The sequence below is a fragment of the Emericellopsis atlantica genome (assembly GCF_019669845.1).
Source record: "Emericellopsis atlantica unplaced genomic scaffold F5Z01scaffold_4, whole genome shotgun sequence".
NCBI classification, from domain to species: domain Eukaryota; kingdom Fungi; phylum Ascomycota; class Sordariomycetes; order Hypocreales; family Bionectriaceae; genus Emericellopsis; species Emericellopsis atlantica.
The window spans coordinates 83,191-107,772 of record NW_025764706.1 but is presented as its reverse complement, the minus strand read 5'-3'; the positions used below and the strand labels follow the sequence as shown (position 1 = coordinate 107,772).

The 24,582-nt window shown below is 55.4% G+C and overlaps 10 protein-coding genes across 10 annotated transcripts; 8 read left to right on the top strand and 2 right to left on the bottom strand.

Annotated features, from left to right (window-relative positions):
• The first annotated feature begins 34 nt into the window (after positions 1–34).
• F5Z01DRAFT_383884 (uncharacterized protein) lies at positions 35–4,596 on the top strand. Its single transcript, XM_046259441.1, has 3 exons — positions 35–510; positions 561–4,050; positions 4,108–4,596. Exons 1-3 carry the CDS (start codon positions 302–304, stop codon positions 4,150–4,152), a joined length of 3,744 nt encoding a protein of 1,247 aa, XP_046121292.1. The 5' UTR covers positions 35–301; the 3' UTR covers positions 4,153–4,596.
• Positions 4,597–6,376, top strand: F5Z01DRAFT_383885 (late sexual development protein). Its single transcript, XM_046259442.1, has 2 exons — positions 4,597–5,387; positions 5,455–6,376. Exons 1-2 carry the CDS (start codon positions 5,040–5,042, stop codon positions 6,235–6,237), a joined length of 1,131 nt encoding a protein of 376 aa, XP_046121291.1. The 5' UTR covers positions 4,597–5,039; the 3' UTR covers positions 6,238–6,376.
• F5Z01DRAFT_383814 (uncharacterized protein) lies at positions 6,377–7,699 on the top strand. Its single transcript, XM_046259439.1, has 2 exons — positions 6,377–6,795; positions 6,856–7,699. Exons 1-2 carry the CDS (start codon positions 6,516–6,518, stop codon positions 7,674–7,676), a joined length of 1,101 nt encoding a protein of 366 aa, XP_046121290.1. The 5' UTR covers positions 6,377–6,515; the 3' UTR covers positions 7,677–7,699.
• On the bottom strand, positions 7,700–9,540 carry F5Z01DRAFT_383839 (uncharacterized protein). Its single transcript, XM_046259440.1, has 3 exons — positions 8,923–9,540; positions 8,616–8,871; positions 7,700–8,568 (listed from the first exon to the last, which is right to left on the bottom strand). The coding sequence occupies exons 1-3, from the start codon at positions 9,375–9,377 to the stop codon at positions 7,723–7,725; spliced, it is 1,557 nt and encodes a 518-aa protein (XP_046121289.1). The 5' UTR covers positions 9,378–9,540; the 3' UTR covers positions 7,700–7,722.
• Positions 9,541–10,488: 948 nt separating this feature from the next.
• On the top strand, positions 10,489–13,733 carry F5Z01DRAFT_383723 (P-loop containing nucleoside triphosphate hydrolase protein). Its single transcript, XM_046259438.1, has 3 exons — positions 10,489–10,724; positions 10,932–13,440; positions 13,491–13,733. Exons 1-3 carry the CDS (start codon positions 10,717–10,719, stop codon positions 13,506–13,508), a joined length of 2,535 nt encoding a protein of 844 aa, XP_046121288.1. The 5' UTR covers positions 10,489–10,716; the 3' UTR covers positions 13,509–13,733.
• Positions 13,734–13,957: 224 nt separating this feature from the next.
• Positions 13,958–16,469, top strand: F5Z01DRAFT_633311 (uncharacterized protein; the record flags this gene model as incomplete). Its single annotated transcript, XM_046261940.1, has 2 exons — positions 13,958–16,030; positions 16,089–16,469. The coding sequence occupies 2 exons, from the start codon at positions 13,958–13,960 to the stop codon at positions 16,467–16,469; spliced, it is 2,454 nt and encodes an 817-aa protein (XP_046121287.1).
• A 676-nt stretch (positions 16,470–17,145) lies between these two features.
• Positions 17,146–18,787, top strand: F5Z01DRAFT_383704 (uncharacterized protein). Its single transcript, XM_046259437.1, has 2 exons — positions 17,146–17,586; positions 17,642–18,787. The coding sequence occupies exons 1-2, from the start codon at positions 17,430–17,432 to the stop codon at positions 18,643–18,645; spliced, it is 1,161 nt and encodes a 386-aa protein (XP_046121286.1). The 5' UTR covers positions 17,146–17,429; the 3' UTR covers positions 18,646–18,787.
• Positions 18,492–19,618, bottom strand: F5Z01DRAFT_645700 (uncharacterized protein). The gene is made up of 2 exons (XM_046262859.1): positions 18,798–19,618; positions 18,492–18,512 (listed from the first exon to the last, which is right to left on the bottom strand). The coding sequence occupies exon 1, from the start codon at positions 19,257–19,259 to the stop codon at positions 18,930–18,932; it is 330 nt and encodes a 109-aa protein (XP_046121285.1). The 5' UTR covers positions 19,260–19,618; the 3' UTR covers positions 18,492–18,512; positions 18,798–18,929.
• Positions 19,619–20,188: 570 nt separating this feature from the next.
• F5Z01DRAFT_383657 (methylenetetrahydrofolate reductase-domain-containing protein) lies at positions 20,189–22,303 on the top strand. Its single transcript, XM_046259436.1, has 2 exons — positions 20,189–21,991; positions 22,047–22,303. The coding sequence occupies exons 1-2, from the start codon at positions 20,293–20,295 to the stop codon at positions 22,184–22,186; spliced, it is 1,839 nt and encodes a 612-aa protein (XP_046121284.1). The 5' UTR covers positions 20,189–20,292; the 3' UTR covers positions 22,187–22,303.
• Positions 22,304–23,400: 1,097 nt separating this feature from the next.
• Positions 23,401–24,258, top strand: F5Z01DRAFT_670967 (uncharacterized protein; the record flags this gene model as incomplete). Its single annotated transcript, XM_046264638.1, has 1 exon — positions 23,401–24,258. One exon carries the CDS (start codon positions 23,401–23,403, stop codon positions 24,256–24,258), a length of 858 nt encoding a protein of 285 aa, XP_046121283.1.
• Positions 24,259–24,582: the final 324 nt, after the last annotated feature.

The following is a 24,582-nucleotide window of genomic DNA, read 5'->3' as shown; positions in this document are numbered from 1 at the left end:
GGGCAGGAGCCAGGACGGACAATTGGAGTGGGCAGAATCCCCAGGCCAGGCTGGCAAGGGGCACTCAGGCTGGGCGGCAGGTGGGCCTGCGATCTGGCATCATACTTGGCCTTCTGGACCTTGTCCCTTTCCTCTTGCTTCGAGACTGTACATCTAAGACCAGCTTAATGCCCGTCAGTAGCTGGCAGGCGTCTGGATTCTTGTAGCTCCTTTTCCTACAATCTTCTCATGATCAAAGTGCGGACCCATTGAGCTCGAGTAACGCCACCTCTCGCCAACCTCCTCGATCGTCGAAACCGCCATGGTGCGCCTCCGCGAGCTTCCCAGAACGGCCACATTTGCCTGGTCCTCCGGCTCTGGCAAGCCGCTCCTGGTCACTGGTACTCGAGCTGGAGCTGTCGATGCCGACTTTTCGGACGAGTCCAAGCTGGAGCTATGGGATCTGGCACTGGATGATCAGCAGCAAGGACTGGAGCTGCAGCCGGTGGCGAGCATAGCAACGGAGTCAAAGTACGTGGGCGCGGTAGAGTGCTTCGTTACCAGACATTAATGCTCTTCAGGTTCTATGACATTGCCTGGGGACCTCCCGATGAACAACACCCGCTAGGTATCATTGCTGGCGCCCTCGAGAGCGGCTCCCTCGACCTGTGGGACGCCGAAAAGCTGCTTGCTGGTGCTTCGGACGCACTGATTTCGCAGACGTCGAAGCACACCGGTGCAGTCAAGACACTCCAATTCAACCCTCTCAAGCCCCAGATCCTCGCTACGGGTGGTGCCAAGGGCGAGCTCTTCATCTACGACATCAACGATATTGAGAACCCTTTTCGGTTAGGAAGCGCAGGCCGATCCGACGATGTTGATTGTCTGGCATGGAACCGCAAGGTGTCACATATCTTGGCTACTGGAGGCTCTGGAGGATTTGTGCAAGTTTGGGACTTAAAGACCAAGAAGGCCACCCTTACTCTGAACAACAGCCGCAAGCCTGTCAGTGCCATCGCCTGGGACCCCAACAACTCGACGAAGCTCATCACAGCTACGCCCGACGACAACCAACCTGTGATTCTGCTCTGGGATCTGCGAAACTCCAATGCGCCGGAACGAACGCTACAAGGTCACGAGCAGGGTGTTCTCTCTCTCTCTTGGTGTTCCCAGGATGCCGACCTACTCATGTCCTCTGGTAAGGACAACCGCACCCTCGTTTGGAATCCTCAGACCGGCGAGCAGCTTGGCGAGCTACCTGAAGTGACCAACTGGACCTTCCAGACGCGCTTCAACCCACACAACCCCAATCTCTCCGCAACTGCCAGCTTCGATGGCAAGATCACTGTTCAGACACTCCAGAACACCAACCCCGACACTTCGCAGTCTACTGCAGAGAAGAATCTGGATGACGAGGAGTTTTTCCGCGCCGCTCAGACACAGCCGCAAGGAGCGTCGTGGACTTTGAATAAGGCGCCTAAATGGCTTGAACGACCTGTGGGTGCTTCTTTTGGGTTTGGCGGCAAGGTGGTCGTCTTCAAGGCCAACGCTACGCAGCCTGGTCAGAAACGATCATCCAAGATCGTCATCTCCAACTTCTCGGTCGACAGTGATGTGTCATCTGCCACCGAGAAGTTCCAAGCTGCCATTGCCAAGGGTGATGTCACAGCCATTTGCGAGGACAAGATCGAGCAGGCCCAAACGGAAGAGGAGAAGGCAGACTGGAAGGTCATGGAGACCTTGGCTAGCGGCAACACACGCTCCAAAATCGTTGAATATCTCGGCTTCAAGGAAGATGAGCTGTCTAACGGGCAGACTGACGCTGAAGGGAAGCAGGATGCCGACGATGCACTGAAGGCCAGCTCCGAGACTGAGGAGAAGAAGAACAACCGCCTGTCCACCATGTTCGACGGTGGTGATGCCGAGGGCGAAGAGGACTTCCTCTCGAACCTCGCAGCCACCAAGGGAGCCAAAACCGACAATCCGTTCGAGCTCTTCAGCGACGCGGACACATCGGTGGAAAAGGATGTCACCCAGGCTCTGATGCTTGGCAATTTTGCAAAGGCCACGGACATCTGTCTCAAAGAGGAGCGCATGGCGGACGCTTTCCTTATTGCCAACTGCGGTGGTCAGGAGCTGCTTGACAAGGTGCAATCGGCTTACCTGTCTCGCAAGAGTGGTATGCCGAGCTACATGCGCCTACTTGGCTCGGTTATCGCCAAGAACCTCTGGGACGTAGCGTACAACGCCGATCTTGCGGGCTGGAAAGAGACTATGGCCATTCTGTGCACATTTTCCGACCCTGCCGAATTCCCCGATCTCTGCGAGGCTCTGGGTGACCGCCTTCATGAGAATGGGTCGCGAAAGGATGCTGCTTTCTGCTACTTGGTTGGCTCCAAGCTAGAGAAGGTTGTGACAATCTGGGCCGCCGAGCTTGAGGAGGCTGAGCAAGCTGGGATCAGCAACGCTTCTGACTCGACATTTTCAGTCCACGCCAGATCTCTGCAGAACTTTATCGAGAAGGTCACCGTCTTCCGTGAGGTCAGCAAGTTCTCGGACAGTGAGCAAGGACTTGAGTCTGGATGGAAGTTGTCCACACTCTACGACAAGTATACTCAGTACGCGGACATTCTGGCAGGACATGGCCAGCTCGAAGCTGCTCAAAAGTATCTCAACCTCCTTCCTGGCAAATACCCAGCAGCCGAGCTTGCCAGAGAGCGTGTCAGACTGGCCACCCAGAAGCCAGCCGCCCAGGCCACTGTACGACAGCCTACTTCAGCTAGTCGCACCACATCTCGTGTGCAGCCGCAGATGGGATACCAGCCTCCTCAACCCAGTAACCCAATGGTACCTACACCTAATCCCTACGGCGGTTACTCACAGTCCCCAGCTCCAACACCACAGCAACAGCAGCCTTATGGAGCTCCTCAGCAGCAGTTCACTCCTCAACCGAACCCGTACGCGCCTCAGGGAGCTTACCAGCCTCAACAGCCGGCATATGGTCAGCCCATGGCTCCTCTCCCTGGCCCGCCCAGGGGGTTGACGCCATCGGCACCGCCACCACCCAAGGCCAAGAGCAATGAGAACTGGAACGACGTGCCTCTCGTGTCTAAGGCGCCGCCGCCACGACGTTCGACTCCGAGCATGGCCCCAATGACCTCGCCGTTCCCGGGCAGCCAGCAAGGGCCATCGGCACCTCCACCCCCCGGCGCGTACGGTCATCGCGCCGTGGCCAGCCCACCACCGCCTCCACCCAAGGGGCCTGCTCCTCCTCGCATGCAGTCTCCTTTCACAGGTCCCCCACAAGCCGGACAGGGTCCTCCTCGCCCGCCCTCCACGGCTGCCAGTGCATACGCGCCACCGCCGCCTCAAGCCGGCTCAACTGTTCAGTCGCCGCCTGTTCCTCCGCCCAGCGGGTCCCCGTATAATGCGCCCCCATCTGCGGCGCCTCCTTCGAACCGGTACGCTCCCGCGCCTTCTGCTCAGCAGCCACCGTCGCAGCAGCAGCAGCCAACTTCGTTCCCGCCTCCTCCTCAAGGGGCTCGGCCTCCACCAACTGGTGCTTACGGAGCGCCGCCTCAAACAGGCACTCCCAGTAACCCGTATGCACCGTCGCCTTATGCGCCTCCGGTCGGCCAGCAGCCCGGACCTCCTCAGGGCCCTCCCCAAGGTCCGCCGATGGGAGGTCGCCCCGGTCCACCCCCGAGCGCGCCTCCGCGGGCAACGCCGCCCCCTGCTCAGCCGACGCCCCCGCCAGCCGCGGCCAAGCATCCTCCCGGCGATCGCTCCCACATCCCGGCGCACGCGCAAGAGCTGGTTGATATCCTCAGCAAGGATATGCAACGTGTGGCTGCCGCGGCGCCATCAACGTACGCGACCCATGTCAAAGATACTCAAAAGCGCTTGAACATCTTGTTTGACCATTTGAACAATGAGGAGCTCGTGAAACCTGAGACTATTCAGGACCTGACGCAGTTGGCGCGTGCTCTTCAAGGCAAGGATTATGCCACTGCCCTGAGAATGCAGGTCGACATCAACCGCGACCGCACAGACGAATGTGGCAACTGGATGGTCAGTCATGAATCTCCCCGTGCGTTTGATTTTGAAATGAGACTGACACGACTCTAGCCTGGAGTGAAGAGACTCATCAGCATGAGCAAGGCTACTCCTTGAGCTTTGCTACCGCGGGCTAGCTGATCATTACGAAGTATGAGACGAGGGATGTTGCTTAGATGAAAACATGCACAATGCGCTTCTACCGGTGTATCCAATAATGTTGTTCAACTTCCAATTTGCGCTCGCGACTACTGTATAATTACTCGCTCGAGAATGCCCGAGGCCCTCCAGATCCATCACTCTCTGTGGCTTCAGACGACGGCGCCCTAGGACCCAATCTGTGCCAGGGACTCCAATCGGGCAGCCGAATTCCTAGATGCCTCAAGGTGACTTCCGTCTCTATTCCATCAAAGCGCATGACAGCTACTCGATGGATGCAGAAGGCTGCCAACCCTCTCGGTAGACGTAGGCCTAGTACGGGGTAGGCTCGGTAGCCACATTCCTGAGGTTGCGCGAGATCCCCGGCGGCTGTGCCGGATAGCATCGCAGATTTGCCAGATTATTATATTCCAGGGGCGCCAAATCCGCCCATCGATCGAATCAGGGAATCAACATGCGAGGGTATCTAACATCCGGATGCCGGCTTTAACGCGTTTTTTGGTACTTACTTCTTTAAGGGCTGGCTGACGTGTTTCGCGAAGCTTCACACAACCCGAGCGTGACGTGGTGCGTGTGCGAGCATACGTACGTGCTCCCACCGTCAGGTATGCCCTTGGAATTGACTTGGGATGGTGGGCAGGGCAGAGCACGGCGGCGTCGTCATCACTCTAGAGTCTCGCACGTCTTGAGTCTCTCACATCAATGTATGACACGCTTCCGCAGAGATGCCGAGCGTAGCGATGTACAAAAGAGTGGACGTTGGCCTGCTTGCGCCCGGCAGTAGCTGGCTTCTGAAAGAAAGGAAAACTCACTGATTAAGCCTGGATTGAGCATATCAAATCATCATGCTGGCCAATATGGTTGCTCCATACTACCTCATCACAGCCTCGCTGGTTGGCATCGCCTGTGCCGGCTTGGTTCCGCGTGCCAATGTCCCCAGCGCCAACGGCTTCCCACAGCCGGACAAGCATGAAAGCCTCACCATTGCCCAGCAAGCCGGGGGCCTTCTTCCCAATGCGCCTCCTCCTAAGACTCTGGGCAACGGGAGCATCGCGGCCTTGCAGCTCATAGCTTTCAACGAGCTCTTTGAGACCGCCCTCTTCAACTCGCTGATCAACAACATCACGAGCAATGCCACTGGCTATAATGACACTCCTGATGGCGCACTTGAGGCCCTCGAGGCTGTACGTGCTGTAAGTTCCTTCCGAATGTGTTGTACAGTATACGGGCGAAACAGACGTTGACACTTTGGCGTCGTAGCAAGAGGAGCAGCATGCTCTCGCCGCCATAGGAACCTTGAAGAACACCGGTGCTTTCGCACCTGTGCCTTGTCGGTACCAGTTCCCAACGGCGCAGAACTTCACCAGTGCGATTGCTCTGGCCGAGACAGTCACTGCGGTCGTGCTAGGCGTGCTTCAGGAGGCCAATGTATTCTTCTCCCAGGATCGTGCGCCTGACCTTGTGCGCCTTACTTCGTCGATCATCGGTCAGGAGGGCGAGCAGACAGGCTACTATCGCCGTCTGCTGGGCCTTGTCCCGTCCGAGTCGCCCTTTTTGACCTATGTCCCCGCATCCTATGCCTTCTCTGCGCTGCAATTATTCGTCGTCAACGGTTCATGCAACTACACGCTGAGCAAGGTGGGCAACTTGACCATCTTCCCACCCATCGCGACCAACGGTGGCCCCGTTGCCTTGATCCCGCCCAAGAATCAGACACTCTCTTTCCAGACCAACCTCACCGACTCGAAGGCTGCGCAGCAGTACGTCGGTAAGAACACGAGCAGTCTGTACTTCACATACACGACCGGGCAACAGCTGCCCTTCAGCGTGCCCCTCCAGAACGCATCATGGAGCGGTTCGGTACTGAGCTTCCGCGCCGACTTCCCCTATGAGAAGCATGTCATGCACGGCTTCAGCCACGGCGCGTTGACAGTTGGCGGGAACTTTACGAATGCCACCACGCAGGCGAATGCGACACTGGCTGCGCCTGCGGTCATTCAAGTGAATAACTCGATTCCAACGAACAGCACGATGGGTATGTAAGGGTTGATTGTTGGAAATAAATGTACATGTATGACAACATTATTCCTTGCTTGTTGGAAACGGATGGCACAGTACTACCTGGTGATTGTTGGGTTTGGGTGAGATCAAACAATGCTTTTTACACCAGCAAACAGCCGATTCGTCCCTAAAATAAACAGATAGCTGCCTGTAACTAGAGTGTGCTTCTATAAACATGTAAACACCATTTCAGCAGGTTGTTATAAAACTACACCTTTGCGGTGCAATTGTTGATGAATGTGCCGGGTTAGCTAAACGACATGGGCTCCAGTGACGTTGCAGACAAGAAGTGGATCGACTGCCTGGCAGCTTCACTTTCCAGTTTCCACCCCTCCACCCCCCTTGTGAAGACGTTGTCACCACGCACCCTCCCATTATACACTCTCGAAACGATGTCAGAGACAACTGGTGCTTCTCTGGAGGCTGACAGGGCAGCCGAGCAAGCCCGCCAGCGCAAGGCCAAACGCGAGGCGAAGCTCAAGGCGGGTGGCTCTACTCGACTGGACAAGATCACTGGCATGAGTGGCCGACCCAAAGCTGGTTAGTTTCTGGGATAACAGAACCACACGTTGGCGTGACAAGCTGACTGACACACGTTAGACTTTGACCCCCCGCCACCCGATGAGGCACCCAAGACAGCAGCCGCCGCAGCTACGGCCTCAGCTATCCCTGCCCCCGACGCTGACCCCGAAGAGGTGGACATTTCGCAACATTTCTACGCACCACAGGCCACTGCTCGATCGAAGAACACAACGCCACCCGGCCCTCAACCTGAAATCTCGGAAGACGCTCTGCGTCAGATGATGCTCGGGTTCGATCCCGCACAAAATCCACGAGCTGGCGCGGCTGGCGCCCAGGGCCCGCCACCATTTCCAGTTGCACCCGGTGCGGAGGACGATCCCATCATGAAGATGATGTCCCAGATGATGGGCGGCGCTGATGGTGCTGGAGGACCGAACCCCTTTGCTGGCATGCCAAACCTGGGAGGCTTTCAGCAGCAGGCGTCCGGACCCCAGCCCATCGATTCCTCCTATACCGCTCTGTGGCGCGTGCTCCACGCCATTGTCGCCCTTGGCCTTGGTCTTTATATCACTATCCTGACACCTTTTACCGGTACGAAGATTGAACGCGAGACTGCTTCTCTGGGGGAGAATGAGCACCAGAAGCGAATGTTCTTCTGGGTGTTTGCCACAGCTGAAGCTTGTCTTCTGACGACGCGCTTCTTTCTAGACAAGGGACGGGCACCGCCGCCCGGCATCGCTTGGACGTTGACTGGGTACCTGCCTGAGCCATGGAAAGGATACGTGCAGGCTGTCATGCGGTACGGACAGATTTTCACAACGGTACGAGCGGATATACTGGGCTGCATGTTTGTACTGGGTGCTTGTCACTGGTGGAGAACGTCAAATGTAGTGTATTAGACTGCGCCATGCGCATGCAAATGCTGCATGGACGGTGTGAATCAAATCAAGTCTTCATAATCATGTTCAGTAGTCCCCCCAAGACACCTCTTACCCTCTTGGGGTTTTCCAGTACGCATGTCATAACGACGGCCGCACTGGCTGCGAAGATCATGGATTCACGCCATTGCTTCTCGATGGGATATTTCCGAGGTACCACAGTCGCCAGCGCGCGAGGCGCCACGAAGAGAGCCATATCCTTGCGCCGGCTTGCCGTTTCAATGAGCACACTCCATCCGCACAAGAAACAACCTGTGCCGACGCAGACTCCACCGTCAATCTTTTGACGGCTCGATACGTCTTTGCCAATGATGTGCGGGCCGACTCTTGTTCGGCCTAGACACACGCCGTAGTAGAAGAGCATGATGAAGGTACCCAGAAACGCCGAGGACCTAGCCGCGGAAAGGAAGGCGAAGACAATATTCTTCTGTGTCGGCTTCCGCAGCTTAAAGGCCAGAGCGAGAGGTAGATATGTATACATGGACCACTTCCAGGACCTGACAAGGCGGCTGAGGGCGTGATATTCGCAGCTGGATCCGCAGCCCATATGGACGATTTCGCACGGGAATGGGATCGCTTTCTCTGGATCACCCCACTCGTAGGGCATGTTGTGGTCGACGCACATTGACCCAAGCAATGGAGCCGCGCCAGTGTCTTCTCCGTAACGAAGCTCGTTGAACTTGCAGCGTCTGAGGGCCTCGATGAGGCGGAGATCGACAGAAGCGGCGGAAGTGATCCATTTGTTGTAGCTGGGTGGCAGGTTGTTGGGGTAGTAGAACCAGGACCACATGATGAAGGCACAAGAGACAGAGAAGACAGCCGGATCAATCATGCCGGTGACGAATTGTTCAGTCTGCACGCGTCAGTGACCCGTGTTGTCTTTCACCTCGCAGGTCTTACCCGAGTCCATCTGTGCGCTGCCTTCCGACGTGCACGATGCTGCGACCAAAGCTCACCGACGATCACGTCCACTGCTCGCGTGGCAGTGAACAAGGTGAGGTCCAGAGTTCTACCACCAAGCTGAACCAGGCGCGGTTCACCCTCTTGTCCATCGTCCTTCTTTGTCGTCCACCTTGAGTAGGCTGGACTTGAGGCCGAGTGAAGGAGCTTCAGGGCGACCCATGATGAGATGAATGTTGACAACCATCTGGCGAATCTGGTCACGGAGTAAGTCTTGTGTGTATTCAAATTTAGATATTTGTGTTACCTTTTTCGGGCGTCTTGGCTGAGGCTGGCCGCGAATTTGTTGATGACAGCTTTTAGAGGCCCCTGTTGTTTATCATCAGATCTGATTGCGCGTGCCAAAGTGGTGCATACCTGTAAGAGCGTGCTCCCGCCCGCCAGAACAGCACAGAATGTGGGAAAGCGTTTGACATCGAAGCCAGTCTTGAGGATGTACAGGGCCGATTGGCGAAACGTGGATGTGTCCGTGTCGTGCCCCTGAGAGAGGCGCCTCCTTTTCCGCCGGGTGAGACGCTGCAGGACGAGGGTCAAGATTCGGGGACCCACGGCCGACACATAGCCGAATAGATACGCTCGAACTACGGGACGCAGCACTGGAGGTATGGAAGAGAGCTCCAGAAAACCCCTTTGCAGTGCGACAGGGCTGGCTTTAGATATGTTGCTGGCCGGGCCCAGCGCGGGCTGCAGCTCCTTGGGCATCGTAATGTGGCATCCGATACATTGGTGTTGGCGCCGTTGGATGGCCTAGCCAAGGAGCTTAGAAACAGCCCCTTATGGATGAACTCCGAGTCAATGAGAACTCAATGGACTGAGCTTGAAAGTTCGTGACGTGATTGATACAGTTGGAGATTGCCGTCGGCACGCAGCTGATGTTTTGTGCTGAGTCATCACATGTCACCTCGGCCCAGAAAGGCAGCAAGTAATTGAGGAAGCAATTGCTTGTGAAGATGGGCTACATCAAGTTATCGAGCTTGTCAAAGCCAAACCTGGAAAAGTGAATCATTCAGTTGATGAAATGCCGGACATCATAAGAGGCGCAAGGCCTTCGCAGTTTGGGCGAGGTCAGACCAGTGCATCTCTCGCTGGTTTGCCGTATTAGTCGCTGTAAACCATGACCTCGAATGGAATATCACGATCAAGGTCCACCGTCTTGCAGCACGCCGAAACCTTGAGCCTTTCCCCAGATTTTGTGCTTTCATAAGAAGGACTACGGCGAGAGCCTCACGGAGACATGACCATCAACCGAATCAACGATGTGATCGCGCTCGTCGGTATCTTGAATGCAAATGGAGCTCGGAGCTTCTGAACCATGTGTTGAGGGTTCCTGCCCTCAAAAGCCCCCACCTCCACAAAGTGCCGTTGCTAATTGGTCACAAAGCTCGCGTAGCTTTGAGCATCCGGCGTGGTGAGTCAAGCCCGGGTGTCCGCAGCAACCTTCAGCAGCCTGGAAGGAAAGGTGCGACGGCGGGGTCCTAAATTTTTAGCAGGAAGGTGGGGCAATCGGTCCCTCTGGGCCACTCCTGCCCCTCCGAGATGCACCAGTCTTGGGATTTTCGCACAGGACAGTCAGGCTCGCCGATGAGTGAGAGGGCCATGGGCGCTTGTTGCCGCCGTGAGTCCGTTGTTGTGTCTGAGGCGTGACATGGCTGGAGCTAGCTAGCCTGCTTTAACCTCCAGCTCTGCTCGCCGAGACCTGAATTATAGTGAGGCAAAGACATGGACCTCGTAGTATATAGCCACGTAGCAAGCTTTCGACTAGACTCTGGAATGTCCTCATGTTAACCACAACTTGTATTTAAACCTCTTGTCCCCTTGGAACTCAAGGCAAAGATCCAACAACCGATCCTTCAGAATACACTCGCCTCCTAGGACCGCCTAAAGTGGGCTTCAAGATCAGTGGTTTTCTGCAGAGACGTCAGTCGACGCGGGGCCATAAAACTTCAACCCCGCTTCTCTTCTCCCATTCTGCCTCACGACCGATTTTTTCCTCACACACCACACGGCACTTGAGCCAGGTAACCAGAACAATACCGCCAAGATGGTCAAGTAAGTCCTCTGCCAGCCCTCAAAGCACCCTTCATCGACTCGACACGAATTTGCGCTTTTCCCGACACCAATCGACCTCAACAACAGTGTCTGCGCATCTGGCCTTTTCCCTTTGAACCATTCTCCCTCACTCTCCGGAGTTAAGCTCCACCTGCATCTAGAGACTAGAGAAACACGTTGCTGACCTTTGGCTCTTCACCATGATAGTTTCACGGTCGACGAGGTCCGGGCGTTGATGGACAAGCCCACCAATGTCCGTAACATGTCGGTCATTGCTCACGTCGACCACGGCAAGTCGACGTTGACTGATTCCCTGCTGTCCAAGGCCGGTATCATCTCCACCGCAAAGGCTGGTGATGCCCGTGCCACCGACACCAGAGCCGACGAGCAGGAGCGTGGTATCACTATCAAGTCGACTGCCATCTCCCTGTACCACAACCTCGAGGATGAGGAAGATATCAAGGATATCGTTGGCCAGAAGACTGACGGCCGCGAGTTCTTGATCAACCTTATCGACTCGCCCGGTCACGTTGATTTCTCTTCTGAGGTTACCGCCGCTCTCCGTGTCACCGATGGTGCTCTCGTCGTCGTCGACACCGTCGAGGGTGTCTGCGTCCAGACCGAGACTGTGCTCCGCCAGGCCCTTGGTGAGCGTATCAAGCCCGTTGTTGTCATCAACAAGGTCGACCGTGCTCTTCTCGAGCTCCAGGTCTCCAAGGAGGACCTTTACCAGTCCTTCTCCCGTACCATTGAGTCCGTCAACGTCGTCATCTCCACCTACTTCGACAAGTCTCTCGGTGACGTCCAGGTTTACCCCGACAGGGGTACCATTGCCTTCGGTTCCGGTCTCCACGGCTGGGCCTTCACCATCCGCCAGTTCGCTGTCAAGTACGCCAAGAAGTTTGGTGTCGACAAGAACAAGATGATGGAGCGTCTCTGGGGCGACAACTACTTCAACCCCCACACCAAGAAGTGGACCAAGAACGGTACCCACGAGGGCAAGCAGCTTGAGCGCGCCTTCTGCCAGTTCATCCTGGACCCCATCTTCAAGATCTTCGCCGCCGTCATGAACTTCAAGAACGACGAGATCAACACCCTGCTCGAGAAGCTCCAGCTTAAGCTCTCTACCGAGGACCGCCAGAAGGAGGGCAAGCAGCTGCTCAAGGTTGTTCTCCGCACCTTCATCCCCGCCGCTGATGCCCTGCTGGAGATGATGATCCTCCACTTGCCCTCGCCCGTCACTGCCCAGAAGTACCGTGCCGAGACTCTCTACGAGGGTCCCATGGACGACGAGGCCGCCATTGGTATCCGTGACTGCGACCCCAAGGCTCCTCTCATGTTGTACGTCTCCAAGATGGTTCCCACCTCCGACAAGGGCCGCTTCTACGCCTTCGGTCGTGTCTTCTCCGGTACCGTCAAGTCCGGTATCAAGGTCCGCATTCAGGGCCCCAACTACACCCCCGGCAAGAAGGACGATCTCTTCATCAAGGCTATCCAGCGTACCGTCCTCATGATGGGTGGCAAGGTCGACCCCATTGACGACATGCCTGCCGGTAACATTGTCGGTCTGGTCGGTATCGATCAGTTCCTGCTCAAGTCTGGTACCCTCACCACCTCCGAGACCGCCCACAACCTGAAGGTCATGAAGTTCTCCGTCTCCCCCGTCGTCCAGCGCTCCGTGCAGGTCAAGAACGCCCAGGATCTGCCCAAGCTTGTCGAGGGTCTCAAGCGTCTGTCCAAGTCTGACCCTTGCGTCCTGACCTACACCTCCGACTCTGGTGAGCACGTTGTTGCCGGTGCCGGTGAGCTCCACCTTGAGATCTGCTTGAACGATCTCCAGAACGACCACGCCGCCGTTCCCCTGATCATCTCCGACCCTGTCGTCCAGTACCGTGAGACTGTCGCCGGCAAGTCGAGCATGACTGCCCTCTCCAAGTCGCCCAACAAGCACAACCGTCTCTACATGGTTGCCGAGCCCATGGACGAGGAGCTGTCGTTGGCTATTGAGGCCGGCAAGGTTAGTGCCCGTGACGACTTCAAGGCCCGTGCCCGTGTCCTCGCCGACGACTACGGTTGGGATGTCACCGACGCCCGCAAGATCTGGTGCTTCGGTCCCGATGGCCAGGGCGCCAACTTGCTGGTTGACCAGACCAAGGCCGTCCAGTACCTCAACGAAATCAAGGACTCTGTCGTCTCCGGTTTCCAATGGGCTTCCCGCGAGGGTCCCGTTGCTGAGGAGCCCATGCGCTCCGTCCGCTTCAACATCCTCGATGTCACCCTGCACGCCGATGCCATCCACCGTGGTGGTGGCCAGATCATCCCCACCGCTCGTCGCGTCCTGTACGCCTCGATGCTCATGGCTGACCCTGCTCTCCTCGAGCCCGTCTACCTGGTCGAGATTCAGGTGCCCGAGAACGCCATGGGTGGTGTCTACGGTGTCCTGACCCGCCGTCGTGGTCACGTCTTCAACGAGGAGCAGCGCCCTGGAACTCCTCTGTTCAACATCAAGGCCTACCTGCCCGTCCTGGAGTCTTTCGGCTTCAACGCCGATCTGCGTGCTGCCACCTCTGGCCAGGCCTTCCCCCAGTCCGTCTTCGACCACTGGCAGGTTCTGCCCGGTGGCTCTCCTCTGGACCCCACCACCAAGACTGGTGCCATTGTTACCGAGATGCGCAAGCGCAAGGGTATTAAGGAGAACGTCCCCGGTGTCGACAACGTGAGTGATTCTGAACATGTCAAATTGAGGCCATCGCTAATCCTGCGCAGTACTACGACAAGTTGTAAGCAGCTCGATCACGAACCAAGTCGATCAAGCCAAGGTGTCATATTGGACACGAAATATCCGCGGGTTTCTCGCAGCAACGATGCGTTCTTGTCTAGGAGCTACTGCGCACACTACACAGATACTGTAGGTGTGTTCGTCTCCTGGGCCAGGAAGACACGAAGGGACGCCACCAAAGACAAAAGGGATACACTGGTGGTACACATGACGGAGATCATGATAACGAATGTAGTTCCGTTGATTAGTGGATTCACAATCAAAGATGATGTTCAAAATTCTGAGGTTCCAAGTGCAGGAATGATCAAGTGATGTAAGTTTTGTGCGATAAGCGATAAGGCTGTGTAATTCGGGACCCGGATCGTCGCAAATAATAAATGAAGACGCGAATATGTTGAAATTTCCATGCACCGAGTCACTGGCTACCTGATAAGTTCATGAGTCGCCATGTCGCATGCCAGCATTTCCTAGCTACTCCGTACAGCTTCTCCAATTCCATCGCACTCCACAAGTATCGATCTGCCCCTGCTCGGTTTACCTGATATCCTCAGATCTTGCGGTCCCCAAAATCTGCAAACCGCACGCTCCTCGCAACGCTTCCATCGAAACTCTCGTCTCCCAAGCGTCTAATCGGCTGGTCGAATGTCGCCCGAACGCCGCTTATGGTCCCGACTACTATTTTCCCGTCACCTGTCCGCCTTGTTTCGAGCAACCCTCCCGCGCCCCGGCGCAGCCGCGCGACGCGATGATGCTGTTCCCCGAAGAAGATGCGCCTCTGCTGAAGAAATGGGTCGTCAAACGTCTAGAGAACACGTCTGATGCGGACGCCGACGTACTGGCCGACTACATCATGGCCCTCCTCAAGCATGAGGGTACTAAAGAGGATGTGCGTGCCTTATGCGAACAAGAGCTCCCAGTCTTCTTGAACGAGGACATCAAAGTGTTCTTGGACGATGTCTTCCAAGCAATCGCCTGGAAATTATACGTCCCTGGCATGTCGAAACCGCCGCCCTCGAGACAGACGGGCAACGAGTCACCGGTGCCGCCGCAAGAACATAGTGGACCCCGACGACCGCAAGGAAAAGGGCGAAAGAGAGGATACAGGGATCTTGATGCGCCGACTGAGGAAGGCGAGGTGCAAGAAAGTCGACCCTTCAAGAACGCGAGGATCAATGGTCAAGGAGGCGACATGGAGTCGCAGCAAGAAAATGGTACTTTCCATCCCATGCCGCTAGCCACAACAGGGGGGCCTTATGATCCGCAAGACCCCATGGGAATGGGAATGCTGGCGATGGGAATGCCATTTTCTGGGATGCCAGGCCAATGGCCCAATACGGGTAGGAACAGTCACCGCAGGCGGAAACGATGTCGAGAATTCGACACAAAAGGATTTTGCGCAAGAGGCAACAACTGCAAGTTTGAGCATATTCTGGACCCCAACTATTGGCCTCAAATGCTGCCACAAGTCCCCGGTCTGACTGGAGGTGCGTTTGATGAATATTTGCGGACGGTACAGTTTGCTAAAAATGCCGAAGAGTATGATCCAAATAGCAACGCGATGCCGGGGTCTTCATACCATCATAACCAATCGATGCCCGCCTTGCCTTTGCCACAAAACGGCAGACATAAGCAGGACGGCCGAGGAGGTCAGAGGAAGAAGAAGGGCAGGGCGGCTTTTTCTGCCGAAGGGCCTGAATCCGACAAGACGAAGAGCACGCTGGTGGTTGAGTCGATACCCGAGGATCACCTGAACGAGGAAGACATTCGAGCATTCTTTGGGGAGTTTGGCACCATCGAGGAGTTGACGCTGCAGCCGACACAGAAACTAGCAATCATCAAGTACGACAACTGGGAATCCGCTAATGCGGCATACAAGTCACCCAAGGCAATATTCGACAATCGTTTCGTCAAGGTCTTTTGGTATAAAGACGAGATCAACCCCCCACACGGAGCCAAGTCGAATGGTGCCGCAGAAACAGGGGAGGAGGCACAGGAAGAGTTCCAGATGGATCCTGAAGAATTCGAACGGAGGCAGCAGGAGGCTCAAGCGAAGTGGCAAGAGCGCGAGGCGAAGCGTGCCGAACTCGAACAACAACGGCAAGATTTGGAACGCCGCCAGCAGGAACACCTAGAGAAATACCGCGAAGCGACCGAGAAGCTCACTAGTAAGATGGTAGAAAAGAACGGCGGCAGTGAAACCGAGGTCTCGGGTACGGAAAAGCTGCGCGCTCAGCTGGCAAGATTAGAGCAAGAAGCGAAGATCCTGGGCATCGACACTGATGGGGCGGCCGACGATGCATCCGTGTCATCATTTGGGCCGCCTCATCCCTCGCGTGGTGGCTGGCGAGGGCGCGGCCGAGGCAGGGGCAGGGGGACATGGCGAGGAAGAGGCGGCGGCACTGGCGTCGAGGGGAGGCATGCAGCATACGCACAGTACTCGTTGGATCTTCGACCCAAGACGGTTGCCATTGCTGGAGTCGATTTCACGGCCCCTGAGAAGGACGAGGCACTACGACACTATCTCCTGGTATGTATACCCCCTGATTCCACCGCTACCACATTGTCCAAGCCTAACCGCGCACTAGAACCTGGGCGAGTTTGACACCATCGAGACAAGCCCCGACGTAACCCAGGTCTCTTTCCGTGACCGCAAGACTGCGGAGACGTTCTTCTCCTCGCTTCACGGCCGGTCACTGCCTGATGTAGAGGGGACGCTGCAGCTTAGCTGGTCTGCGAAAAGACCGAATCCCGTGACGGCAGGCCGACCCCTAGATCGAGGTGGGGGCGTAGGTGGTGGTGAAGGAGGAGGGCTGTTGATTTCGTCCATTGCGCCGGAGGAGAAAGGTTCAGGGGGCCAGAGAGAAGAAGAAAGAGAGGAAGGCGAGGTCACGATTGGGGATATGGATGACGATTATGCCGATGATCAGAAGGTCGAGGAGGATGAGGAGGTTGACTATGTCTATTGAGCTTCAAGTGCTCAAAGAGGACTGCGAGCGTATTTAATGACCATGGCGAATATTGTTGTGAGTCAAGATATGGACCGTATTTGCTTGATTCAGTGACGGCACGGCATGATCCCTAGAGGCCAGGACGCGAGATCAAGTTACAAAGTCGCAAAGCCGTGTGGCAACGCGGATATCTGGTTTTGTGACAACCTGAAAAGCGTTACAGCTTATCATGCTAGCACAACAGTGGCAACCATTTCACAGGTGTTTGCCTACGTCAAGTGAGTGCATACCTTTTTAGGCCTCGGTTGGTCAAGGTCGTCGTGATGCCTCCAAGGCGTTATGCTAAACCATCATACTTGCGGTCCATCAATGGAAAAGGGGTATAAAAGAACTTGCTTTGCGAATCTGAATTGAATTCATGGTCTTTTTTGAACTCTATTTCTCGCATTTCACGATGGTTCTTGTCCTTCTCCTCGCTCAGTTTCATCATTCTGAGCAACCGGCCGGTAGGAACCGCCTATCTTTCAGCCATGACACTCCCGGCCGCCGTGTATCTTTCTTCAACACTACAAATTAGCGAGTTTGATATCGGTCTACGATTGTGTTGCCGAGCACGTTACGATACTTGAGTCAACAGGAGCGGGAGCCTCCCTCACTAACAGCGCACTGTGCTCATACCTGCTTGCACTGTATACAGCTGACTCGCTGCACTATTATGTGATAGAGGCTACTCGAAGATCGGCTGTAATTTGCCGTCAGTCAAAGTATCTGATATCCGTTATGGTTGTACAGTGCGAGACGGCTACACTCGTCCATGCCGTTATGCTCGTTCTATGACTTCTGCAACACCGAAATCCTGAGCAGTCTACAAACTTTCAGACCATTTAAACGACAAACAACCCAAGTTGAATCACAGACTCAGTCTGAAACAGCGGCTAAATAGCTTGAGTAACAGCACACGAAGTTTGGTGGTACGATATGCCTGGCACAGCTTCACGACCATCAGGGTCGACAGGACAGCCCCGGACTCGACAACGAAGACATAAATCACCGCCCGTTCTTGATGTCCCTGACATTGAGAAAGACGCTGCTGAGAGAAAACGGGTCCTCAATGTTTTGGCGCAACGACGGTACCGTGAGTCATCGTGCTTCATGAATGGAGACAGCCTGGATACTAACGACGGCAATAGGCGAGAAAAAGCGTCTCAACAAAAAGTCTGGCTCGCATCATGGTGCTACAGCGCAATCCTCTGAATCACAGGATGTTCCTAAAGTTGCTTCAGCGCAGGCTAGTGAGCCAACGTCTTTGGATTCTACACAGCATCTCTCAACCACACCACCATCCATAGACCAAGGCGTGGGACAGTTGGGTCTGGACTTTGATTTGCTCCATGATCCAATTGGCGTATCTGAAGCTGAACTAGGTCTCTCTCCAGAAGATTTGTTGGGGCTTCTAGGAAATGAGAAGGATGCAGACCAGTCACTTCCCGTACGGGGAGCCCTCCCATCGTCGCTACCGGAGGCATTGCCTTTCGCTACAAATCTTGATACAGCCTTCGCCGCGCAGTTCCCATCCTTTGGTGCTTTGGATCAACCGACGACTCTATCGGCGAGCACCGTGTCTTCCTCGTCGACATTGTCGTTCACGCCATCACCAGCAGGGGAGTTCGACTTTCCGGACTCCTATATGCTCCCTGTTCACGAGCTCACCCTCCTCCGTGGACTGATGCGCGTATCGACAAGAATAGGATGCGACACGTCCGAGATCTGGTCGCCGACATGCCTCTCCCCGTTCAACACCAACACAGGCACACCGGCTGCTCTGCTCCCTCCCAACTGGCGGCCGACATCAGCGCAGATCACGGTGCCACACCACCCGCTCCTTGATCTCCTCCCCTGGCCCTCGGTGCGGGACCGTATCATTATGATTCTCAACTTGCCCGACGAGGCGCGGCCGACGCATGCGCGGGGCGCCATGGCTCTCTTCAACTTTGCGTATGACTTTGAAGACAGCGCCGAGGGCGCCAGAATCTACGGCGACGATCCTTGCGATGGGAACAGCTGGGAGGTTGGTCAGGTGCTTTTCGAGAGATGGTGGTTCTTGTTTGATAGGACGATTGTGGAAGGGAGTAATCGATGGAGAGCACTCAGGGGGGCTCCGCCGTTGATGGTCAAGGATGTGACGGAGTCATAGGCGTAGCCGCGTACGATATGCCTGAAAAACAAAGAAGAAATACTCAATACTGGAAAGGGGGCATGTAATTCAAGACGTCTACAAGTATACGTGTATGTTCTCACAACAGCTCCCACACATAGGACTCGCATATGAGCCTGGCAAGAGCTCACCTTTGGTCCAGTGCTCGGCCGATGCTACTATTCCCTATGCCTGCTACCTGAGTTTCAAGACTGTTTGAGTTTTGAACTTGCGAGTCGCGATGGCGTGAAGCTTGGGGTGATTGGATCATTAGATCGTCCGGGTTACAGGGGCACTTTGTTAGTCCAAAACGCCATTGCACTGCTGTCAGGGGAAACACTTGAGTCGATGAACACTCCCATATGGCTCGCCTTCGTCATTACTAGTAGTAGAATATCCCAGCACCGGTTTGTCGCGACGTACTGTGGCCGAAGAGGGAACACGGGGCCTAATTCACTGGTTTGATGCACTCCAACAGCGCCAGTGAGCAAGCAAGAACCGTGAAGAACATACCTACATGCACATGCTGCTTGAGAGTGCATGCAAAGCAACAGAAGCAGGATTCCTGCATAGCACCATAGTTCGATGAAGTGATCTGGCTGCGACTGAGCCATTTATTAGGAGGTTCGCGGCGGATGTATGCGTCATGGCCAATTGAAGGCCATTGCAAGGTGCGAGAGGTGTGCCGCGTGGGGGAGAGCAGCATAAGCAGAGAGTTCTGTGGTGTTGAGACCTATTAAATCCCAAGAGTAAAGACTTTGTATAATTACAAGAAGATCGATGTGACGAGTCAAAGCCTTCGATGAATCAACGTGTCCGTGGCCTCCTGGATCATTCTCCTGACGACATGATTCAGGGCCTCGAGGGGAGAGGTCCCCCACCTAAAATGCTCCCTGTACAAGTAGATACAGGCAGTAATTAATAGCGGCAACCCCACCCAGTTCGTTGAGTCCAATTTCGACGCCGGCAACGGCGCTCTCCAGTCGTCACTGCAGCCTGCAGGTCGGGAAGTGCTAAGCGGTACTTTCTACCCCCAGTATGGACCAATGGGAAGATACTTGGCACCCATGAGCCCATGGCGGGGCAGGTACCCTCCATCTCCCCACGCGCGACCCAACCCACCAACACCAAGGCACGGAGGGTCCCTCGATCCATCTTGTTCGTCTTGTCGTCGCTGCCCCTACGCCTCCTCTTTGCCTCAAACTCCCTCACCTTTCTCCCCTCAATTCCTCCTTACGATTGCTCCAAGGGACTGCCCATATCCTTTTCTTCTCGCGCCGAAGTTCCTGTGTTTCAATCCGCCCAGGAACGCGTTGCACTTCACGTCCTTAGCTGTGAGTCAAAAAATGATCTACCACCGAAACCCCACCATCCGAAGCCGCACCTCCAGTCGCTCAAACGGACAGCGGACAGCACCTGCGCCCTCACCGTCTCGGTGAAATTTACCTACTCTTTTTTTCTTCTTGCCCAAGAGACGGACTGTAGACTATACTCTCGTGCTGACTATTTTCGACAGTGTCTGTTCTTTGTTCGGTGTATTCGTAATTCCGGATTTATCGAGACGATCATCGTAGACTGCGAACATCCGATCTCCTCTTCACCACCAGCCGTTTCCCGCCCACGAAATATTCCTCGATATCCTTCACCATGCATATCAAGGACCTCCTTCCCGGAAAGGACGAACATGACCAGCCGTCGTTCTCCTTCGAGTACTTCCCGCCCAAGACGGCCCAGGGTGTCCAGAATCTGTACGAGCGCATGGATCGCATGTACAACTTCGGACCCAAGTTCATCGACATCACCTGGGGCGCTGGCGGCCGCAGCGCTGAGCTAACCTGCGAGATGGTCCTCCAGGCCCAGGCAGTATACGGTCTCGAGACTTGCATGCATCTCACCTGCACGGACATGGGTCGCGAAATGGTGGATGACGCGCTGGAGAAGGCGTACAAGGCTGGCTGCACCAACATCCTCGCCTTGCGAGGCGACCCCCCGCGAGAGCAGGAGAAGTGGACAGCTGCCACCGATGGCTACACCTACGCCCGGGACCTTGTTAAGCATATTCGGAAAGCGTACGGTGACCACTTCGACATTGGTGTCGCCGGGTACCCTGAGGGGTGTGACGACAACAAGGACGAGGAGCAGCTTCTGGATCACTTGAAGGAGAAGGTCGACGAGGGTGCATCATTCATCGTCACTCAGATGTTCTACGATGGCGACAACTTCATCCGTTGGGTCCGCAAGGTGCGCGAGCGTGGCATCACCATCCCCATCCTGCCGGGTATCATGCCCATCGCTACGTACAACAGCTTCCTGCGCCGCGCAAAGCACATGCAGTGCAAGGTACCTCAGGAGTGGATGGACAAGCTCGAGCCCGTCAAGAATGACGACGTTGCTGTCCGAGAGATTGGAAAGACTCTGGTCGCCGACATGTGCCGCAAGCTGCTCGCCAACGGCATCAACCATCTTCACTTCTACACAATGAACCTCGCCCAGGCTACCCGCATGGTGCTAGAGGAGCTGAACTGGGCACCATCCGCAGAGCGCCCCTTCACCCAGGCTCTGCCCTGGAAGCCTTCCAAGGGTCTCGGCCGCCGCGATGAGGATGTCCGACCCATCTTCTGGCGCAACCGCCAGAAGGCTTACATTATGCGCACGCAGGACTGGGACGAATTCCCCAACGGTCGATGGGGTGATTCCCGCTCCCCTGCTTTTGGCGAGCTCGATGCCTACGGTATCGGCTTGACCGGCACGAACGAGGCCAACAGGAAGAAGTGGGGAGAGCCGCAGTCCTACCGCGATGTTGCCGACCTGTTCTGCCGGTACCTAAACAAGGAGGTGGATTCGTTGCCCTGGAGCGAGTCACCATTGACGGTTGAATCCGACGCTATCAAGGACGACCTCTACACCCTCAACAAGCACGGTATCCTGACCATCAACTCGCAGCCTGCCGTGAATGGCGTCAAGTCGACCCACCCAGTCTTTGGTTGGGGACCTACTCACGGATATGTGTACCAAAAGTCATACCTCGAGGTCTTGGTGCACCCTAGCATTTACGAGAAGCTGGTCGACCGCGTGCGCAAGCTGCCGGACCTCACCTATTACGCTGTCACCCGCACCGGTGAACTCGAATCCAACGTGCCCTCCGAGGGCCCCAACGCCGTGACCTGGGGCGTGTTCCCTGGGAAGGAAATTGTGCAGCCAACAATCGTTGAGAGTGTGTCCTTCCTCGCGTGGAGGGACGAGGCCTTCCAGTTGGGCATGGACTGGGCCAAGTGCTTTGATGCATCATCACCTAGCCGCAAGGTCGTTGAGAGTATTATGACTGACTGGCACTTGATCAACATCGGTTCGTAGATCCCCTTTTGGTGCTCAGATGTGCTACCACTAACACACGCTTCCAGTGAACAACGACTTCCAAGACCAGACCGGTATTTTCAAGGTGTTTGAAGGCCTAGAGCTCGACTGGGACGCCGTGGGTCAGCCCATTGCCAGCGGAGAGACGCAGAGCAATGGCAACCACGCTGCGGCTGCTGCGGTCTGATCCACGCTGGCAGCTGTCTGATTATTCTTTTCCTTTGTTTGAGCATCGATTGGCGTTACTTAAAGGGATGAGCGTGTCTTTTTCAACAAAAAGGCACTGGGCCAACGCGCGTACAGGCGGGAGCACGACTGACGAAGCGACCATTTGGATTTTCTTCTTTTTGACATGACACAAAAGTTACACTACGACATGAGCGACGAATCAACACCGCAGGCCGTCTTCAATAATTTAACATGACGGCACAACGGCGACGGGGTTTTCAGAAAAACCCCGCCACCTCTCTTCTTCTACCCTTTTGCATTAACATATATCTCAACGATACCCCGAGTCGAGGAGGCGGAGGAGGAGGTGCACAGGTAGCTTGGAGTCCAGTGACAGGGGCTGGCTACGGTGCCAACATGGCCGAGAAGGATTGTATTGAGTAGATTGCAAGCGGCGAAGTTAGATCTTCACGTAGCTTTCTTGGATCTATTACAACTTGATACTTTCCTTGATGAGTTTCTTCCTTTCGCATGTTGTGACTTTGGGGGTCGCTTGCCCAATACCCCCCTGAGATATCAGCTCTCTCGAGCTCGCTGCGTACTCAAACGGCACGCATGGTCGAAACGACGATACATCTATCGGTCATTGATGGGTTTATCTCGGGATTTGGGGAATAGGTGGAAATAAAGTGCCAAATCGCCACTGGAATTGAGTTTCATAGCCTGACACTTGCGCAACAGCCAGTCTCCTTAGCGTGGTCGTTCCGTTCGCGCTCGCCCCTCAAACTTGGTTTGTGTGGCTTGATGGGCAACGTACGCACTTACGAGTCGAGGATGCGCTCCAAGCCAAGAGAAACAGTAGTGATATGGTCCTTCGTCATGCCGCTGGATCGCCACCAAGTGGCGGGACGGAGGCATCAAATGGCTCTTGCCTGCCTGCCTGCGATGAGTTGAGCTTTTGAAACGAACACATTAGGAGTGCCTGCCTCTTTACCATCCCACATACTACTTGCGGCATGATGCTTTGGCCGCACCCAGTTGACAATCACGTTTGCTGAGAGAGCCTTTCATCCATCCAACTCCTTAGCAGCATTGTCTTTCTCGTCTTTTCCAACATAAGATACCCATCCCGGAAGGCAGCGTCTTCTTGTTGGTCTTCTTGATCCCTCGACGCGTTCTTGATAAGACGGACTCTCCTCAACATCTTCTTAAAAACTCATATTTTTGGTGAACATGGCTGCCGAATCGAGCCAATCCCTACGACCAACGCGCAGGCCATCAATCTCCTTTGGTCCTCCACGCTTCGGATCCAGCACCGAAACGCTTGAGCTGCCTTCGCCCACTTCAGTCGAAGAAGGCACACCTGTCAGCCGGTCATTCAGTCGCGTCTCCAACCGTCTTCGTCGAAGTCTCTCCAGTCGTCTGCCCAGCCTTCGCGAGCGCAGCCATGAGACAGACCGGGAGAACTGCTCGAGCCCTGTGGAGTCCATCAACCCTATCACACCCGAGTACCTTGCCTACCTGGCTCATTGCTCCAAGAGCGACCCCGTCGACACCGTTGAGGAGTGCCCTCTCGAGGTGCAACGGCGCTGTGGGAGGCAGCTGAGATACCAGGAGAATGGCAACCTGACCATGGACATGGTCACGCCTTCTGGCTCGTCAGCTCACAGCTATCTTGAAAGACAAGATGCTTCAACACAAGAGGCGTGCACAGTCGATCAAGCACATGGGCCAGTTGAAGGTGACAATGCGAGCTTCACGTCCTCTGTCTACGATCAAGACGACTCGTCACAAGAAGGCATCGACGCGCCGGTAACGCCCCCCATCGGGACTGTCTTTGAAAGCGAAGATCTCAGCAAATACAGTCGTGGAAACGACAATCTGGACAACCTCATGTCCGACTATGCATCGCGCAATGAGAGCGTCGACGAGGTCGTTCACCCGGCGGCCGCTGATGCGGAGCTTGCCGATCAGGGTTGGCACAGCTTTGTTGTCCCCATGACAGCCATGCCGACAACACCTAACAAGGTGCCAACACCTTCACCAGAATCGATCGAAGTTTGGAAACGCAGTGTGCGGCAGGGAAGCTAGGAGACGCCCACCGTGCCTCACACTTCTCCGCTCCTGTCAGCGCTGAATGGGACGTTCACGGTGCAACCTTGCAGTAGCTTCGCCATCACAGCTCAATTGGATGGCATCAGTGAGAGGCGCTTCTTGCGTTCGACAGACACGTCAGAGGATGTGCTACTTGAGGGAAACAGAAATGGTAAACGGAAGGCCTCGACGTTCTCGTTGCGCAGCCTGTCCGCCTCTCTGGCAACTTCCAAGGGGAGCGGCAAGCGTCAGCGACTCAGCCTACGCCACTTTGCGAGCAATGTCGCCAGCAGCCTGAACGAGGTCAGCCGCCGCATCAAA

Bases quoted from the DNA above. Each gene is read 5' to 3' on its own strand.
- F5Z01DRAFT_383884 (XM_046259441.1), top strand. From the start codon at position 302: ATGGTGCGCCTCCGCGAGCTTCCCAGAACGGCCACATTTGCCTGGTCC. The intron at 511-560 runs GTACGTGGGCGC...AATGCTCTTCAG, and splicing joins AGCATAGCAACGGAGTCAAA to GTTCTATGACATTGCCTGGG. The intron at 4,051-4,107 runs GTCAGTCATGAA...ACACGACTCTAG, and splicing joins ACGAATGTGGCAACTGGATG to CCTGGAGTGAAGAGACTCAT.
- F5Z01DRAFT_645700 (XM_046262859.1), bottom strand. From the start codon at position 19,259: ATGGCTCAGTCGCAGCCAGATCACTTCATCGAACTATGGTGCTATGCA.
- F5Z01DRAFT_383839 (XM_046259440.1), bottom strand. From the start codon at position 9,377: ATGCCCAAGGAGCTGCAGCCCGCGCTGGGCCCGGCCAGCAACATATCT. The intron at 8,872-8,922 runs GTAACACAAATA...CTCCGTGACCAG, and splicing joins AGCCAAGACGCCCGAAAAAG to ATTCGCCAGATGGTTGTCAA. The intron at 8,569-8,615 runs GTAAGACCTGCG...TGACGCGTGCAG, and splicing joins CAGCGCACAGATGGACTCGG to ACTGAACAATTCGTCACCGG.
- F5Z01DRAFT_383885 (XM_046259442.1), top strand. From the start codon at position 5,040: ATGCTGGCCAATATGGTTGCTCCATACTACCTCATCACAGCCTCGCTG. The intron at 5,388-5,454 runs GTAAGTTCCTTC...TTGGCGTCGTAG, and splicing joins CCCTCGAGGCTGTACGTGCT to CAAGAGGAGCAGCATGCTCT.
- F5Z01DRAFT_383704 (XM_046259437.1), top strand. From the start codon at position 17,430: ATGCCTGGCACAGCTTCACGACCATCAGGGTCGACAGGACAGCCCCGG. The intron at 17,587-17,641 runs GTGAGTCATCGT...CGACGGCAATAG, and splicing joins TTTGGCGCAACGACGGTACC to GCGAGAAAAAGCGTCTCAAC.
- F5Z01DRAFT_383657 (XM_046259436.1), top strand. From the start codon at position 20,293: ATGCATATCAAGGACCTCCTTCCCGGAAAGGACGAACATGACCAGCCG. The intron at 21,992-22,046 runs GTTCGTAGATCC...ACACGCTTCCAG, and splicing joins CTGGCACTTGATCAACATCG to TGAACAACGACTTCCAAGAC.
- F5Z01DRAFT_383814 (XM_046259439.1), top strand. From the start codon at position 6,516: ATGGGCTCCAGTGACGTTGCAGACAAGAAGTGGATCGACTGCCTGGCA. The intron at 6,796-6,855 runs GTTAGTTTCTGG...GACACACGTTAG, and splicing joins GAGTGGCCGACCCAAAGCTG to ACTTTGACCCCCCGCCACCC.